This window comes from Ostrea edulis, chromosome 6, assembly GCF_947568905.1.
Source record: "Ostrea edulis chromosome 6, xbOstEdul1.1, whole genome shotgun sequence".
NCBI lineage: Eukaryota > Metazoa > Mollusca > Bivalvia > Ostreida > Ostreidae > Ostrea > Ostrea edulis.
Genome location: NC_079169.1, coordinates 75,343,631 through 75,363,836, shown reverse-complemented (window position 1 = coordinate 75,363,836; position 20,206 = coordinate 75,343,631). Strand labels below are relative to the sequence as shown.

General features: G+C 33.8%; 1 protein-coding gene across 2 annotated transcripts in view; it reads left to right on the top strand.

The window, feature by feature from the left end:
* Positions 1-18,262, top strand: part of LOC125646147 (WD repeat-containing protein 48-like) — a 20,732-nt gene extending 2,470 nt beyond the window's left edge. For both annotated transcript variants that reach the window (XM_056140789.1, XM_056140790.1), the window contains exons 4-18: positions 818-900; positions 3,717-3,846; positions 4,565-4,755; positions 5,004-5,228; positions 6,715-6,789; positions 7,608-7,698; positions 11,647-11,744; positions 11,974-12,081; positions 13,020-13,119; positions 15,334-15,405; positions 15,508-15,574; positions 15,952-16,066; positions 16,162-16,238; positions 16,447-16,630; positions 17,008-18,262. In XM_056140789.1, the coding sequence (XP_055996764.1) occupies positions 818-900; positions 3,717-3,846; positions 4,565-4,755; positions 5,004-5,228; positions 6,715-6,789; positions 7,608-7,698; positions 11,647-11,744; positions 11,974-12,081; positions 13,020-13,119; positions 15,334-15,405; positions 15,508-15,574; positions 15,952-16,066; positions 16,162-16,238; positions 16,447-16,630; positions 17,008-17,103 (1,712 nt within the window). In that variant the 3' untranslated portion in view covers positions 17,104-18,262. The remainder of the gene's footprint in view (positions 1-817; positions 901-3,716; positions 3,847-4,564; positions 4,756-5,003; positions 5,229-6,714; positions 6,790-7,607; positions 7,699-11,646; positions 11,745-11,973; positions 12,082-13,019; positions 13,120-15,333; positions 15,406-15,507; positions 15,575-15,951; positions 16,067-16,161; positions 16,239-16,446; positions 16,631-17,007) is intronic.
* Positions 18,263-20,206: the final 1,944 nt, after the last annotated feature.

Below are 20,206 nucleotides of genomic sequence, written 5' to 3'. Positions count from 1 at the left end.
GGCAAATTTATCTTTGGCATTTTATATCAGCATAACACACACAATGAGGCCAGTTATCCACACACGCATGCACCATTGTGTTACTAACTCTATTGCAAGGGGACAATTCTTTTTAATTCTGGGTAAACTGTTTGGGTAAACAAATGAAGAATAGTTACCGGTGGTTGTTGGACAGATCATGTTACCCAAGGAAAATGAACAATATACATTACACTCTGGTATTTTTGCTCAGTTGTTATTTTTTCCAGTGTTTTCATCCTTTGGTGAATATTAAATGAACATATATGTATAGCTGTGAAGTATCAAAATTACATATAGTGCTTAAATGACTTTAAAATCACATTCCATGGCCTCAGTTAAAAGTAACGTATTGAAAATTCCCTAGTATTCACTATAAATTAAGTTTTACTGCTTATTTAGATACAGACAATGCTATCAAATATAATTCAGGGGAAAAAATTCCATCATGTAATTTTGTATGTTCTGTAGTTCCAATGGGTGTTATGATTATTTTTTGCATAAATTTACTAGTCATGCAAATTTGCAAAAAGAAATATTTATGATAGAACTTTCCAGGTTCCCTGCATTTCATTTAAGATGGTTCACTTCCCTTGTATCATATACATGTATGTAGCAATATACATGTATTTATTGTGAGCAATAAATGTATGTGTACTGATACCCTAACTAAAACTCAAATATTGGTTCTGACATTCCAAACACACTAGGGATATATATATATATATATATATATATATATATAGTTCAAGGAATTTTAATTTTTTTATTCCTGAAATTTATTTAATTTTTTTAATAGTGATATCTGCATCCAGTGACACCACAGTAAAAGTATGGAATGCACACAGGGGATTTTGTATGTCAACTCTTCGAACACACAATGTAAGTCTATCTGCAATAGAAAAAAAATGTGTAATGAGAGCTACTCTTAGCTACAATGATGAAAAGTGTATGTAGAGGAGAAAATTGTAACAGGGACAAAAAGTTTAACTGCAGTGAGAATAATAAAGTGTAACGAACAGTAAGAGCAAAGGGAGGAAGTGAAGGTAAAGCAGGGCTAGAAATAATTATATTCATTCAGAGGTCACTTGGGCTATGTTACTTTTTCTGGCCCTTTGGACCAGGGGATATGAAAAGACTGGCCTAAATTCCATAAATGAACCACTGTCATAGATAATTGTTGATTTCAAAGATATTTATTGTTCAACTAACATATTAAGTACTAGCAAATATAAAGTGAAGAAAAGAAACGATCTTCATAAATTTTAAGAAAAAGAAGTAAAGTCTTGTTTTTACTTATATTAAAGGAGAATAATTGAAAATTAGTTTGAGGTCTTGTTTCTGATGTAAACTTTTACAATAGTTGGTGTCGTCTGTTCTTGTATCGGAATGCACACATATCTAAATTTGCCCAATCGTTGAGGAATTTGATAAGTATTCAAATTAACTAGCCTCAAGGACACATGCTCTTTATGAAGCACTACCGGGTAACCCCAAATCCATAATTTACTGGCCTCAGACCATCGGGCCATAATTTGAGCTCTGGAGAGTAAATCCAACTGCAGTGGGGATAAATATGAGAGAGACATTATTTGACCTTTAGTTATTATTATAATAATAATAATAAATTCTTTTATTTAGACAGGATAGCACAATTAGTGCAAATGACTAGTTTACATTGTGGTCCTGTATAAAACATATTCACAGACAGATAAATGAGAGAATAGAAAAATAGATAACATAATATAAAATATATACATAAAATACACACACGATATCATTGGGGGGAAAAATAAACATATACACATATATATATATATATATATACATCATATCTATATATCACTTATTTGAGAAATAATGCTGCAAATATGCTGATTTAAAAGATGTAATAGAACCACAGCTTCTGACAGACTTGGGCAACTGATTCCATAAAATTGTGGAGGATACCTTAAAAGACCGTTTATAATATTCAGTTCGAACTTTTGGTAAATATAAAATGCCACTATCGCTACTTCTTGTTGTTCTGGAACTAACTTGGCTGACAAAATTAAAAACGTTCATATATTCTGGTGTCATGTTATTAAGAACCTTAAAAGCAAGCACTAGTTTTCTATATACAAAATAATCATGAACAGACATCCATTTAAGAACACTAAAAATATCAGCTGTAGAAGTCTGAGTTACTTTCACCTTCAATATAATTCTGGCTGCCCTTTTCTGTAACTTAAAAAGTCTGTCAATAAAAACCCTGTTTTTGGCTGAGCACCAAACTGTGCAACAATAGTTAAAATGAGGAAATATAACAGTGTTATAAATTTTTAATAATGCTGCATTTGACATAAAAGTTTGCAGACGACATAAAATGCCTATTTTCTGTGAAAGTTTCTTGCATAAAGAATCAATGTGTACAGACCAGGTTAGACATTCATCTATTTGTACACCAAGAAGTTTGGCCAATTTAACAGTATCTAAAACAATATCTCCTACTTTGATACACAAAGTGTATTCATTCAGTTTAGAGTAAAATTCCCCCTAAAATATTTCCCTCCATAAAACTGGCTCAGACTAGAATTCCTTCTTGTAAAACTGGCTATAGAGTAGGATTTCACTATCCTTAATTAATTTGATTTTCTGAGTAAATCTATGGAAACACCGAAATTACAATATAACAGAATTTTCTATTTAGTATTCACATATAATCTGTTGAATTACTCTTCTTTTTGTGATTGATGAAAAGAATTAGACCCAAGGAGAGCACTTCAACCCTATAGATTAAATGTTCCAGAGAGCAGAAATAAGTCAATCTTTATTTCATTTAAAAATTCACTTGTCATGAGTTCAGTTCATTCTACTGAAAGTGAGAAATTTGGCTGTGGAGTGTGATGTCAGGGGTGAGGATGGAGGTTGGCTATGAGGAAATCCTATGTATATTTACTCATAACATAGATATTTATCTATTTTTGGAAATTTAAAAAACAAAACTTGCAGCAGTTAGTGATGATCTTGTAATATGCTATTGCAGCATTGTTTACAGACTATTTGTCATTTATTTCAAAACAACTTCTACCAGTCTAGTTCAAAAAGATATGGTAGCATGGAACATTGGCTAGTGGTTTAATTATATGACATAAGACTGTATAAGGTATAATGAGTATATAGGGCTGAAACGATTCAACAAAATATCGATACTGTTTGATATAAACACTCGATTCAATGTTCGATTCATTGCCTCGATTTTCGGTTCGATACATTTATTACAAACAGGTTCAGTAAAATACATGTACATGTACATCAGGCTCGGCCTGTACATATTATTTCTACCTGCATGAGTGACAAATTAGCGTCAAATAATGTTCAAACTGTTGTTTGCCTTGAGGTTGATGAAAATAATAATAAACTTTATCAGTTTAAACTACAGCAAACAGGCATCTTTCAGTTTGGAAACATTTTGCTTTTAAAATTATGATTTTGAATTTTGGTAATCAACTTCTTTCTTCAATGTTATTATTGGTTTCTTCTGTAAATTGTATCGTATTGAAAGTATTGAATTGTGGCATAAGTATTGCAATATGCATTGTATTGTGAAGGGGGCGTATCGTTTCAGCCCTAAATTGTGATACAATCTCAATGATAAAACAAATTTATGTAGCCTTTCTAATGGGAGTTTCTTGCTGTTCATTCTAATTTTTCTGCAGGACTATGTCAAATGTCTGGCTTATGCGAAGGACAAAGAACAGGCAGCCTCAGCGGGTTTAGACAGTGCAATATTTCTGTGGGACGTCAACACCCTGACCGCTCTCACCACCTCCAACAACACCGTCACAAGTATGAAAGTGGGGTCTCACTGTAGTCTCTCATTTTTGACCAATTTATATGATGGTTTGGGTTTCTTCAACTGTATAAATCATGTTATATCATATAGGTTGGTCAAAAATTAGAAATGCTTTGAAATTTGAAAAAAATATCTTTGATGTAGTTCTAGCATATAGTTCAACACAAACATCTGAATTTAATATGATTAGGAGTATATTGTCATAACAACATCATTTGGCACAGCTTAAAATGGGATTTCTCAAGATATTTTGACAAAGTTACAAAAGTGTAGACATTTTACAGTAAAGAATTGGTGTAATTTTGTGTTTTGTTGCTTGTCAAAGTACTACACGTACTGCTTGCTTAGTGTTGTATGAATTCTTCTACATTGTATTTGCTAGATTCCTTTTATTGCATGAGTACTTCATTTCACAAATCAATATCTAGTGTCATTTGTGAGAACATAAAATCACAAGCACTATAGCTTGAACAATTTAATTTTATGTAAATTAAAGCAAATATTAGTTACTCACACATAATGACTTAATAAGATTTGTACAGTATTATTGATATAACATAATTTTATATGTTTCTTTTATGATGTAAATTTTTGTGTTAGCAATTGTGAATGTTGATACCATGGCGGTTGAAGACTCATGCAAACTGCGGTTGTAAGATAGTTCTTTGTATGCAGTACACTGATAAAGAAATCCACAAATCTTTGTTATAGCCTCAAATCTCCACGAGAACAAGCACTCCATCTACAGTTTAGCTATGAATCCTCCAGGGACCGTCATTGTCTCTGGTTCAACAGAAAAAGCACTGAGAGTTTGGGACCCAAGGACATGTCAAAAAATAATGAAACTGAAAGGACACACTGATAATGTCAAAGCCCTTGTATTGAACAGAGATGGAACACAGGTAAACATTTCTATTTGAAATGCACATGTACACATTTTCCTGTAGAATTTTGTTAGTTTCAGACTGGATAGAGTCACATTTCGATAGCCACTGGTTAACCGATTATTATGTTGTTGTGTCAGTATTTTAAAGACTTTGAAATTTGCTAGTGTTATTGTCAAAATATTGCTGGTTAATTTCTTACCATGATAGTGAACAGATATATTCAAAACTGAGAATCTAAGTTATAACCTTTTGTTATTTTTCAGTGTTTATCAGGTAGTTCTGATGGAACGATTCGTCTCTGGTCATTAGGGCAACAGAGATGTGTGGCAACTTTCCGAGTCCATAATGAGGGAGTATGGGCATTACAGGCCAATGAAGCGTTCACCACGGTGTACTCGGGCGGTCGAGACAGGCGAATCTGGGCCACAGACATACGCAATCCTGATTACCGAACACTTATTTGTGAGGAAAAAGCACCCATCCTGAAGGTATGATTATGTCCTTGAGTACTACTGATCTAGAAATGTCTTGAGAATTTATTTTTTCAAGGTTGGCTTTGTCAATTTATACACAAGGAGAATATTTTCACAAAGGTGCATTTTAGCTTTATAATAAACAGATTACAATTAGCAATTCTTCTCAGGAATTACGATTAATGAATCTCAGGGATTACGATTAACAATTCCCAGGAATTAAGATTAACAATTCTCAGGAATAACGATTAACAAGTCTTTTATTTTGAGAAAGGACTGTATATGTGCATACATGTTTCTGAAACATTTTACACTGTGATCTTTAACTTGGACTTTAACTTACTTTTCAAAAACTTTAAACATTCAAACCAAGGGGATAGGATAAGTAGAGGCTTGCCTCTTGGCGAGCTACACTGTCGTGCATATTCAACCTAAAATTGGTGTATAGTGTATAGATACTTACTTGGTTGTGGTTGAATAATTTTTGACAGAGTTGTGCCCCTTAGACATACAAAATTTCAAATAATTTATAGTTTCTCCTCATCATCTCAGTTATACATGGACATTTTGAATTGAAGTTTAGGATATAGATATATTAAGGAATATATAGATCAAGGTTGTATATGGTTCAGGTCAAAAATGTTTTGACAGAGTTGCATGTACATGTATGCCCCTTGGACCTAAAAAATTTCAAGCAATTCAGTTTCCATTCATTATCTCTGCCATACATTGACATTTTGAATTGAAATTTGGGATATGCACTGTAGATATATCATGAAAATATGCAGCTTAATTTCATATTTGGTTCCAGTCAAATTATTTTTTAAAGAATTGAGGCACTTGGACTTTGAAAAATTTCTAACAATTGACATTTTCTGTTCAATATCTCAATCAAACATGACGTCTTAAATTGAAATTTAGCTAACATAACTGTAAGGGTTACCTTAGTAAGAGTTGTAGAGTGTACCAGTGGGATTTATCATCACTTCACTTGTCAGAGTGAAACAGCAATATAAAGTCTTAAATGTTTGAAATTAACCTTAGACCGAATCTTTGTCAAATGACACCAGTCTATGCCAATTGTAATTGAGATAGACCAAATTGTCTATGCCGATTTTCTAGGTTTAAAGCAATAGTTATCCCAAAAGTCAACGTCTGATAAATGTTATGAGAAAAGGAGGACATTGTTATGGAAATTAATGGAAAGAAAATATGCCTCTAAACTAGTACATTAGAAGTAAATAACAATGTTTTGAATTTGTGTTATTTTTATTTTTCAATGTTGTGGTCTATGTCAATTTGATGAGGTCTATGTCATCTCGTCTATACCAAGTTTTAAACCAATTTTGAACACTGCAACTTTGTTGCGTGGTAATTATATCGCTCTGACATATATGGTTCAAAATTTTTTAAAAGCATGAATCTGAAATTGATATAGAAAATTATTTTCTCACAAGTTGAAATTTATCACATGAACTTTAAATCTTTTATCTTATTACAGTTGGAATTGACACAAGGAAATACAGACAATGCCTCTTTATGGGTCTCCACAACAGATTCGTGTATAAAGAATTGGGTATGTTTTCATACATTACATACACTCATGTGGTCAGAGAAATTTATGAGAACAGCTTACACAGTTTGTATGTTCCTGGGGGTATAATTCAGACTATCTTTCTGTCATGCTTGGTTTCTGGATGATATTGCTATACCATTTGAACTTCAGCAATGAAACATGTCATGAAAAGTTTACATGACAGAAGGATGACCTCCATGACTTTTTGAGCTAAAGGTGAATGTCACATTTTTGTAAGAAATGGTTTCTTGATAATTTCTCAAACACTATTTGTCAGAGCTGTAGTAATGAAACTTCATATGAAGAAGTTTTACCCATTTCTTTTGAGATCCAAATGTGAAAGTCACCAGTTCATATAAAATAATAAATGTGAAGGTCACTAGTTCACATAAAGTAATAAATGTGAATGTCACTAGTTCACACAATATAATAAATGTGAAGGTCACCAGTCCACATAAAGTAATAAATGTGAAGGTCACTAGTTCACAACAGATAATAAATGGTCTGTGGATGATATTTTAAGATGATATCTGTGATTTAGTATGAGGAGTTCTCAGGAAATGTTTCCCCTTTCAAAATCACAAATCAGATAAATATAACTCAACTCAGGGACATGAATTCACTGAATCCTAATGCTTGGATAAAGACTAAAAGGTTATGTAGAATTTGTAGATGATGATTTTAGTGGGAATGGAATAAATCACTACATGGACATTCAGAAATACAATTTGTTTAGATAAAGGTAAACAAAAGTACCGGTATGTTTACATCATATTTCATAAATTTTGATGTTTTTTTTCTCTCTGTATCTTTCTTAGTCACTACAGAAAGTTCAGAACAGAATGTCGGGAGACTATGACAACGACAACATCAAGCCAGCATACACACAACCAGATTATACCATTAAAGGTTCGTACAGCATACACACAACCAGATTATACCATTAAAGGTTCGTACAGCATACACACAACCAGATTATGCCATTAAAGGTTCGTACAGCATACACACAGCCAGATTATGCCATTAAAGGTTCGTACAGCATACACACAGCCAGATTATACCATTAAAGGTTCGTACAGCATACACACAACCAGATTATACCATTAAAGGTTCGTACAGCATACACACAACCAGATTATACCATTAAAGGTTCGTACAGCATACACACAACCAGATTATACCATTAAAGGTTCGTACAGCATACACACAACCAGATTATACCATTAAAGGTTCGTACAGCATACACACAACCAGATTATACCATTAAAGGTTCGTACAGCATACACACAGCCAGATTATACCATTAAAGGTTCGTACAGCATACACACAACCAGATTATACTATAAAGGTTCGTACAGCATACACACAACCAGATTATACCATTAAAGGTTCGTACAGCATACACACAACCAGATTATACCATTAAAGGTTCGTACAGCATACACACAACCAGATTATACTATAAAGGTTCGTACAGCATACACACAGCCAGATTATGCCATTAAAGGTTCGTACAGCATACACACAGCTAGATTATACCATTAAAGGTTCGTACAGCATACACACAGTCAGATTATACTATAAAGGTTCGTACAGCATACACACAGCCAGATTATACTATAAAGGTATGTACAGCATACACACAGCCAGATTATACTATAAAGGTATGTACAGCATACACACAGCCAGATTATACTATAAAGGTATGTACAGCATACACACAGCCAGATTATACTATAAAGGTTCGTACAGCATACACACAGCCAGATTATGCCATTAAAGGTTCGTACAGCATACACACAGTCAGATTATACTATAAAGGTTCGTACAGCATACACACAGTCAGATTATACTATAAAGGTTCGTACAGCATACACACAGCCAGATTATGCCATTAAAGGTTCGTACAGCATACACACAGCTAGATTATACCATTAAAGGTTCGTACAGCATACACACAGTCAGATTATACTATAAAGGTTCGTACAGCATACACACAGCCAGATTATACTATAAAGGTATGTACAGCATACCCACAGCCAGATTATACTATAAAGGTTCGTACAGCATACACACAGCCAGATTATGCCATTGAAGGTTCGTACAGCATACACACAGCCAGATTATACCATTAAAGGTTCGTACAGCATACACACAGTCAGATTATACTATAAAGGTTCGTACAGCATACACACAGCCAGATTATACTATAAAGGTATGTACAGCATACACACAGCCAGATTATGCCATTAAAGGTTCGTACAGCATACACACAGCTAGATTATACCATTAAAGGTTCGTACAGCATACACACAGTCAGATTATACTATAAAGGTTCGTACAGCATACACACAGTCAGATTATACTATAAAGGTTCGTACAGCATACACACAGCCAGATTATACTATAAAGGTATGTACAGCATACACACAGCCAGATTATACTATAAAGGTATGTACAGCATACACACAGCCAGATTATACTATAAAGGTATGTACAGCATACACACAGCCAGATTATACTATAAAGGTATGTACAGCATACCCACAGCCAGATTATACTATAAAGGTTCGTACAGCATACACACAGCCAGATTATGCCATTGAAGGTTCGTACAGCATACACACAGCCAGATTATACCATTAAAGGTTCGTACAGCATACACACAGTCAGATTATACTATAAAGGTTCGTACAGCATACACACAGCCAGATTATACTATTAAGGTATGTACAGCATACACACAGCCAGATTATACTATAAAGGTATGTACAGCATACACACAGCCAGATTATACTATAAAGGTATGTACAGCATACACACAGCCAGATTATACCATTAAAGGTTCGTACAGCATACACACAGTCAGATTATACTATAAAGGTTCATACAGCATACACACAGCCAGATTATACCATTAAAGGTTCGTACAGCATACACACAGCCAGATTATACTATAAAGGTTCGTACAGCATACACACAGCCAGATTATACATTAAAGGTTCGTACAGCATACACACAGCCAGATTATACATTAAAGGTTCGTACAGCATACACACAGCCAGATTATACATTAAAGGTTCGTACAGCATACACACAGCCAGATTATACCATTAAAGGTTCGTACAGCATACACACAGCCAGATTATACCATTAAAGGTTCGTACAGCATACACACAGCCAGATTATACTATAAAGGTATGTACAGCATACACACAGCCAGATTATACCATTAAAGGTTCGTACAGCATACACACAGTCAGATTATACCATTAAAGGTTCGTACAGCATACACACAGCCAGATTATACCATTAAAGGTATGTACAGTATATAAACACAGATTGTACAGTGTGTACACAGATTATACCATTAAAGACATATACAGCAAAGTTATACAGTATATATGAAAGACTCTAAAGTGTGATGGTTTGTTAATGTTACAGACCCCAAAGTGCGATGGTCACGTCAAAGGCCGATGTTGTGGAATTCAGTAACTTTTTGAACAGCACGTCGTTTTGACGTCATTCTTAACGTCTTTCAAAATAAAACCAAAGAAATGCAACATGGACGATAATAACGGCAAGGTTTACACTGTTGAGGATAGTAAGATCGGCAAAGTACATTTGTTGTCGAACTCTCTACTTCGCCCAAGCATTCTTTAATTCATGATCATTTATTACTTTGACGTACACATATTACATTCCTGGGGGTATGTTATAATACAAAACATTCTAAACGATTTCGTGTTGGAAAATTTTGTTTTTAAGAACACAACAACTAAATGGTAATGAAATAAGTTCTTATTCTTATTTTTTGTGCATGGATTTTGCACTGATATTTTGGTGAAACAACACACGGTTGGTTCAGTCTGTACCAAAACACTCTGTCGTTTACAAAGCAATGGATTTCGGCGTGTCACATTGCACTTTGGCGTTTCAGACCATCGCACTTTGGCGCATGAGTGTGGACCATTGCACTTTGGCGTGTCACATCGGGGTTTTGCGCAGACCATCGCACTTTGGAGTCCCATTGCACTTTGGAGTCCCACATGTATACACACAGATTGTACAGTGTGTACATAGATTATACCATTAAAGGCATGTACAGTGTGTACATAGATTATACCATTAAAGGCATGTACAGTGTGTACATAGATTATACCATTAAAGGCATGTACAGTGTGTACATAGATTATACCATTAAAGGCATGTACAGTGTGTACATAGATTATACCATTAAAGGCATGTACAGTGTGTACATAGATTATACCATTAAAGGCATGTACAGTGTGTACATAGATTATACCATTAAAGGCATGTACAGTGTGTACATAGAGACAGATTATCCCATGAAATGCATGTACAGTGTATATCAAGAAGTATGTTAAGTATGTCACTTTCTTTTGACAAAATATAAGAGGCCTATGTATATTGTTCACTATTAGCCAGCCCATCACATTTGCCTGTAAATGAAAACTTTAAATGTAATACACAATTTCTCATCATGTTGAGTATGTTTTCTTAGAATGAAAATGCTGAGATAATCTTCCATTCTTATTTTGCTAGTTATTTATTTATAGGGATTTTGTTTTCAACTTTCTTTCTGTTTTTTTTTTTTTTTTGGTGTCCAATAAGCACTTGCTTCTTAATACCACTGAAAACTTGAGTTCAATCCTCATGATTGGCGGTTGTGAGAGGATATGCAGCTCATCCACTTGGATATGTGGGTTTCTCCTTTTTCGTTCCACACCAATTAGAACCCCCTCCCTTCTGCCCCAATATCCAAGCTGATATGAGCTCAAGAACTCGTTTGTTACTCATCATGAAATAAAGTTTGAATTTGATGTTTTTTGACAGGTGGACCTAGCATTCGACAGTATTATGTTTTAAATGATAAGTGTCACATACTCACCAAAGATACAGACGACCATGTAGCAGTGTGGAATGTACTGTGTGTAAGTGGTCAACCAATATCTCTGTACTCAGTCATGGCTCCACTTAAAATCATTAAAATGGAAGGATTTAGGTTAATTTATTTAAGATACAGTAACTCTTTTTCTAAAATAAGCTGTAACATATGGAGTTTTGAAATTTATTTTCATATGACAGTTTTTTGGTTGTTTTTCCATTTCCAAGATGAAGAGTAGGACTTCATGTGTCCAGTATGTACTTGAATATTTTCAGGCTAGGCAGGTGGAAAATCTAGGTAAAGTGAACTTTGAGGAGGAGATAAAGAAAAGGTTTAAGATGGTTTATGTACCAAACTGGTTCACTGTGGATCTGAAAACCGGGGTAAGCTACTGGTACTTCTTCACATTTGGTTCATTTTTAAATTGCTGAAATCATTTTGGTCACGTTTGTGTTCATTTTCTGTCGGTCTCTGTACGTTAATGTTTGAACATATTCAAGTTCTCAGAAACCAAAAGGTCAATTGTCATCAAAATTGATGCTTAATAAAAGGACAAAAATTATTAATTTCCATTGTGGTGTTAGGGATGGTTTTAAACTTTAAAAAAAAAAATGGTGCAATCTTTAAAACAAACTTTTTCGTTACCTTTTGGTAACCTAGAACATCTGACTAACAAACTGGGTGTGTACAGTAGGTAAAGTGGGAAATTCATTGCCCATGGATCAGGGGTTCAAGTCCCAGGTCAAGGTTATGTAAAATTCAAGTCCCAGGTCAAGGCTATATAAAATTCAAGTCCCAGGTCAAGGCTATATAAAATTCGTGTACCAATATTGAAACTACATTTCTTCATTAATAATCCCCCACTCCAGAACAATTTCGTATGATTGTAATGCGAAATTCATTGTTTTATATACATTTTTATACATGATTTTCTGTATGCCTTCCTAGGGAGCTACATCGTATGTCATCAGTGTACAATGTGCACGGACGGGTTATATGTACATGTACTCTCCCCAATCACACTAAACTTTGTTCAGTCTTGTGCTCTTACTTTAAGCTTGCCATGCTAATTATCATCAATAACAACAAAAACACATTTCATTGTTTAAGTTACACAAGTTATCAGCAATGAGGGTCCTTGAAGTTCAATCTAAAATCAGACTTCTTTCATCCGCACCGTGTGCTCTGTGCAGAGTGTACGGTGCAGATCTAAGAAGTCTGATTTTAATTAGATTACCCCAAAGTTTTAGCATTGGTAAAGGAATGGAAAGCAAATTTTACAGAGTGTAGTGTGTAACAAACGTATCTTGTTCCCTTGCAGTTACTAACCATTCACCTGGATGAATCCGACTGTTTTTCTGCCTGGGTATCAGCAAAGGAGCTGGGCATAAAACCATCAGCAGAGGGAGTAGATAACAAATGTAAGAGCAAAATTAATATCAGCAGAGGGAGTAGATAGCAAATGTAAGAGGAAAATTAATATTAGCAGAGGGAGTAGATAGCAAATGTAAGAGGAAAATTAATATTAGCAGAGGGAGTAGATAACAAATGTAAGAGGAAAATTAATATCAGCAGAGGGAGTAGATAGCAAATGTAAGAGGAAAATTAATATCAGCAGAGGGAGTAGATAGCAAATGTAAGAGGAAAATTGATATCAGCAGAGGGAGTAGATAGCAAATGTAAGAGCAAAATTAATATCAGCAGATGCATTGGATATTAATAAAGGGGATGGATATCGATAGAGGGATTGAATATTAACAGAGTGGTTAGACCTGTATCAATAGAGATTGATATGAAAGGTGATATGGAATTGATGAATATCAATAAAGGGAATGGATATCAGTAGAGGTATTGGATATCAGTAGAGGGGATGGATATCAGTGGAGGGGATGGATATTAATAAAGGGGATGGATATCAATAAAGGGGATGGATATAAATAGAGGGATGGCTATCAGTAGAGGGATGGCTATCAGTAGAGGGGATGGATATCAATAGAGGTATGCCTATCAGTAAAGGGGATGGATATCAATAGAGGGGATGGATATCAATAGAGGGATGGCTATTAGTAGAGGGGTTGGATATCAATAGAGGGGAAATATATCAATAGAGGGGATGGATATCAATAGAGGGGATGGATATCAGTAGCGGGATGGATATCAATAAAGGGGATGGATATTAATAGATGGATGGATATCAATTGAGGGATGGATATCAGTAGAGGATTGGATATCAATAGAGGGGATGGATATTGATAGAGGATTGAATAACTCTTAGAGCAAAATTGATTATGAGTTTTGATAAACTCTTAGCAAATGAGGTGGATAAAAATTGGAAGAACAAATTGCTATCAATCAGTTTTTGTTAACAAGAACTGTATCTTCACATAAATTCTTTTTGTCGCAAAAAAAGATTCTCTTCAATATTTTTGTATAGATATGTAGTGTCAAAAAATCATTCATGAAAATGTGTCTTTCTGATGCACCTCATATATGGAGCGGCAAATTAACATAAACTCAAATAATTGAAGATATCTTCAATTATTTGAAGATATCATCAATTCATTTGATGTGCACAACAATTTAGTTAAAGATCTCTTCAAATAATTAATGGTATCTTCAATTCTGAATTATTGCGCACATTAATTGAATTGATGAAAGCATTAATTCATCAGCTGAATTGATACGCACTTTAATTGAATTAATGATCTCTTCAAATGATTAATGATATCAACAATTGAATTGATGTAAGCTACAATTCAATTGAAGAGAGCAATAATTGGTATGATGCGCGCATTAAATCAATTGATGAGAGCAACAATTGAATTGATGAGCGCATTAATTCATTTGATGAGAGCAATAATTGATTTCATGTGCGCATTAATTCATTTATTGCTCTCTTCAATTGAATTAATGAAATCTTTAATTTATCTGAAGTGAATAATTCTTTTAGAGAGAGCAACTATATAATTAAAGATATCTTCAATTCAAGATATCCACAATTGAATTAATGATCTCTTTAATTGAATTGTTGCTCTCTTTAAAATAATTGATGCGCGCATTAATTCCTTATACAAAAGCATTGAAAATAATTAAAGATATCTTCAATTGAATTAAAGAGATCATCAAATTGTTTATACCGAGCTCTAAATTAATTATTGCGAGCAATATTTCTACGAAATTGATGCTCTCATCAATTGAATTCAAGAGAGCAATAATTGAATTAATGCGCGCATCAAATCTATCATTGCTTTCATCAATTCATTTGATGCGCGCATTAATTCAATTGATGAGAGCAACAATTGAATTGAAGTGCGCATTAATTCATTTGATGAGAGCAATAATTGATTTAATGTGCACATTAATTCAATTAAAGAGAGCAATAATTGAATTGATAATATCTTCAAATAATTGAAGATATCTTCAATTATATGAGTTTATGTTAATTTGGTACTCCATACTCATAAGGCACACTCAGGGTTATAAAAATATGACTGATTTTCAGTAAGGGGAGATTGAATGACAAATTAGTTACAAAATTTGATAATTCATCAGCAGGGAGGGGATTTAATGGAAGTTTGATAAACCAATATTGATATATAAATGTAATCAATGATGATTTTATATTTCATCTGCAGTAAATATAGGTCAACAACTTTTACAAGCACTGTTGGAACACTGGCCGAAGACCCACATGTATGAAAATCAAGGTAGGCTTTGCACAGGTTTATTTTAACATCGTGTTCAGTGTATAGACAACATCCTGTTTGACACCATGCTGTACTTGTATTGGGTATGGGTGTATGTTTCAGATGGCATGATGGATGGAGCTGACACTCAGCTGTTCTCTGTACCTGACCACACACCTGTGATATTTTGGTATATATACATTTACCACTTTGTTTGAAGGGAAATAACTTGCACAGTGGAATTTTAGCCATCTCCTTTATGTCTATGATAAGGCAAAAGAAAAGCACTGTAGTCACTTCATTGTGTTAATGTTTGGATGAAATCTTTTCTTCTTTTGAAATAACTATTAAATTGCTTTCAGTAGCATTTGAGTGGTGTAATGATTTGTTCGATTTTCTAATGGAATTTGTCTAGAATTCTGACTTTTAAATGATCAATTTAGCTTAAGGGTTTTGATATATTTATGGCTTTGGCATTTTCTGTTTTTTCATATTGTTTGATAATGAATTTTGTATCTGCACTGTATTGAATTTTTGACATTTCTTGAGCGATGAATGTGTTAACAGTGAATCAGATGGACGAGCCTTGTATCGATTTCTTTGTCGAGATGCAGCTGGTGAAACGGAACAAAATTATCTCAATGAACTGGTGCCATCCTGGGCAGTAGAGGTTGTCGTTCATGTACGTTTTTGTCACCATTCTGATTACTACAGGAAAAAGTCGTCTTTAAACAAAACATTCACAGAAAGAAAGATAGCATTTCATTTATTTTTCAGAGGAATGCACCTAAATCAAACAAGATAGCATTCTTTCTTCAACCTCATCCTAGCACAGGCATCAAAATGATTAAAAAGTAAGAATTGTTTTAAAAACCTCTGACAAAAATGGTTTTTTTTGACAGTCCTTAATATGATCATTAAGATGTAGACAAATGAAAAATTATTAAAAAGTTAGATTGATCTCTGGTGAAAATTCTTCTTGTTGATAATCCTTAATATGATTTGTAAGAAACTGAGAATTTTGTAGTTTATTGCATTTTCCAATATGTATATTTTATTCAGGGATCGTTTATCAGCAAGTGACATGATACAGGTCAAGAAGGTTATTGAGCATGTGTATGAGAGGGTGCTGGGGCAGGGAACTGAGAATGGGCACCAATCAAATGAAGGTGGTGACCATGAAAAAGAGCACCATGATGTCAGTTCTATTGCAGCAGAAAAAGTGGAGCTTTTGTGCAATGATCAGGTACATAATCTAGCCTATAAAAGTGGTTATTTATGCTGGGGGTTAAATACGCGTTTTTCCATGTCCAACATTACACATGGGGGGGAAATATGCGGTAACTGAATATATTATATCAAATATTCATAACTAATAGTATAGGTGTGGGGGAAATTTACACGCTTATTACGTGGCTGCGTAATTTGTGTAAATTTTCCACACACGTAAATAATCACTTTTACAGTAGTTAGGAGGTCTATCTAATGCACGCTGTTTCATTCCATAGTAATGCAACAGACACAGTAGTCATAAATTTTCTAATTTGTATGAAACAACCTAAACTTTCATCTGTAAGCATTTTTAGAAATATATTTATAACAAACTTGCTTGTTGTATTTTAGGTTCTTGACGCTAATATGGATCTACGGACAGTGAAACATTTCATTTGGAAACAGAGTGGAGATTTAACATTACATTATAGATTACTAACTAGATGATCAAGGCCTGTATACTTGGAAAATACTGAATGTTTTTACTATACATAGGGACATTGTTGTAAAATTGCAGACTTTCCCTCTCAGAAACATGAGTTTATCATGTGATCTATTGTGATCCATCTCGGTCTATTGTTGTGCCTACACTATACAAACAAATTTAACCAAATTTGGTATACATGCAGAATCTATGGGTATATGGGAACAAATCAGAATTCAAGGTCCTTTTCCCCAGATGGTATTGTCATTATTGGGGAAAACCTTTGAAAAAAAATGCAATTTTTCCAAGAAATCTCTATTCCAAAACTCTTGTTCGCCTCAGATATTTCGTTATTCACTTAGGTGTGCAAATGGGATACAAAAGCTGATCTAGTGAAAAAACATGTTTTATGAACTATGATGTTGAAGTTACTGGAAGTTGAAGTTACTGGATGAAGGGAGTTAATTAAATTACTGTAAATGAGTGAATATATATATATATATATATATATAAAGCGCTAGATTCCAACAACACCCGTTAGTATAGTAGTATATACACACACAATTCAAAACATTTTATTAAAATCGTATGATACTTTTCTTCAGCGAGAATAACTTGTTTTGTCTCTGAAATCTGATGGTCAAGGGACCAGTATAAGAGATCTGTGAATTGGCATATAGCATTTATTTAACTATGATTTTTTTCCCCTTAGATACTTTTATTCATTGTCTGACAAACAGAACCAAATCAATGTATTTATTGAAGTGATGAAAACAATGTTTGATATGATTGTTTGACATTTGTAAGAACACAGTTTAGATGGTTGTAAGATTTATGTGATCTTACATGTATGTTGTTTTTGTTACAAAATCCAATGTTTTGTTGTGTGATTTTCATTTTTAATCATGATGCAATGTCTCCTTGCTAAGAGAGATAATTTTGTGTAAATGAAAACTTTTTCGTCTCATTCTATGAATATAGGATTTTAAGGAAAATTATTGTTAAAGGAAAATTATGTACATGTATCAGTATGCAGAAGGGAATTATACCATAATTGCACGGTTTCATTTTGTTCAAATCATGTGCCAGGTGCAATTTTAAAAATGAAGTTGATTTACATCTTTGCATTGTTCAGTGTATAAATCTGTTATACTATCATTATTAAATCATAGACAAATGACAGCATTTGTCAGATACTGATCCGAGGAAATTATAACTATGAATGAAAGAAAGATTAAAACCACATTCTATGCTGTGACCAGTGTGGGGTAACAAATGACAAATGTTGAAATCTACTGTCTCTTCAGAAATAACGAGGAAGTCTGTATAGGTCCTAGTATGGAAGCTGCTATATAGCAAGTCATGTGACCAGAACCTGTTTTCTACCATCGATATTTCTGTCTTAAAAGTTGGTCAACTTTTGTCCTGATGGTAAAATTCTCTCAGATTAGTGAATGCCTAAAGTTGCAGGTGCTTACTGTTCGTGTTATTTTTACAGTTTATTAAGTTCTAGTGTAAACTTCTTTAAATGACAACGAATTAGAATGGCAAAAATTTCAATATTTTTACAATTTATTTAAACTATTTTGAATTGTGACAAATGATAATGACTTAAAAATAGTTAAGCTTCTGCACAAAACTGGTTTGATTTCTTTTACATGTTCTAGTCCAGTTTCCAAATCTCTGTAACATGTCACCATTATATGCTATACCTGAAATTGTTTGTCTTCATTTCATGAACACTTAAACAATGGTCAACTAGGTTGGCTCCAGTGTTGTAGATTCCAATTTTTGAAAATTGTATGAAAACATTGGCATAATTGACAATTCATTGATACAAAACAATTTTTTTTAGATGCTTTAAGACACATAATTGTTTTCCTTTAAAGATCAGTGGAGTAATTTCTTTTGTCCCTTGCTTTTAGTGACATTAATTTGGGTCTGCTTGTCCGTCTGTCTTTCATTCTGTCTGTGACACTTTCATTTCCAGACAATATCCCTGAAAGTCCTTTAGCTATTTGAATGAAATTTTATACAATAACTTCCCATGGCTTGAAGAAGACCCTTTTGAATTTGAAGTCAAAAGATCAAAGACCAAGATAAAAAATCATATCTTACATGAAATGGTTTCCAGATGATTTAGTTTTCTCCAACACTCATTGTGATAAATCTCCATAACATAAGAAAGACTTCTTTTGGTTTTGAGATGAAAAGGTGGAAGGTCAAGGTCACAATTCAAGTAAGGTATTACAAATGTAGTTTTATACTGTAAATCTAGCCCCCCCCCCCCCCCCCCCTTACCATGCACTGGTACTGTTTACTATTTTGGGTTTGTATTGATGAAGCAGTTACAGTAATAAAAACCTACCAACCAGAAATTCTTTACGAATTTGATGAAAGAGGTAACAAAATCCCTCTTCTTCAAGTTAAATCAGTATGGTATTATTATGTCTCCTCACTTCCAGGGGGAGACATATTGTTTTTGTACTTCCCATCGGTCTGTCACAAAATCTTGTGAATGCTTCTCCTCCTCTATGGCTTATCAGATAGATTTGAAACTGTGTACAATACTTCATTGCCATTTGTTGATGTGCATAATATCGGGACGTGAGGATCCAATTATTTTCCTAAAAGTTATAGTGGATCTAAGAGGGATGGAGGATGTAAAATAGTTTGTGAACACTTCTCCTATATGGCCTCTGATTAACTTAGAACTTTGTACAATTACTTCATTGCCATTTGCAGATGTGCATTTGTTATCCTTATGTTATAGTGGATCTATGATGAATGGAGAGTGTAAAATAACCTGTGAATGCTTTTCCTATATGGCTTATTCCATAGCCTTGAAATTTTGTACAATACTTCATTATCATTTAATGAGAGGATCAAAAACGAGTGTTTATGGCTTTTTCCGTGTACAAACGTATGTTCACTTTCCTACTGGTACTTCAACGTAATGGTCATTATTTTTGATTCATATACAACAGTGACATTGGTCACATTGACGTTGAGAATCTTTTTCCATTTTTTCCCCTCAATGCACATGTGCAGTTGATAATGTCTATGTTCCTGCTTATGCTTTCTCATCCATACTATGCAGTACCAGCACATTTCGAAGACTAAATG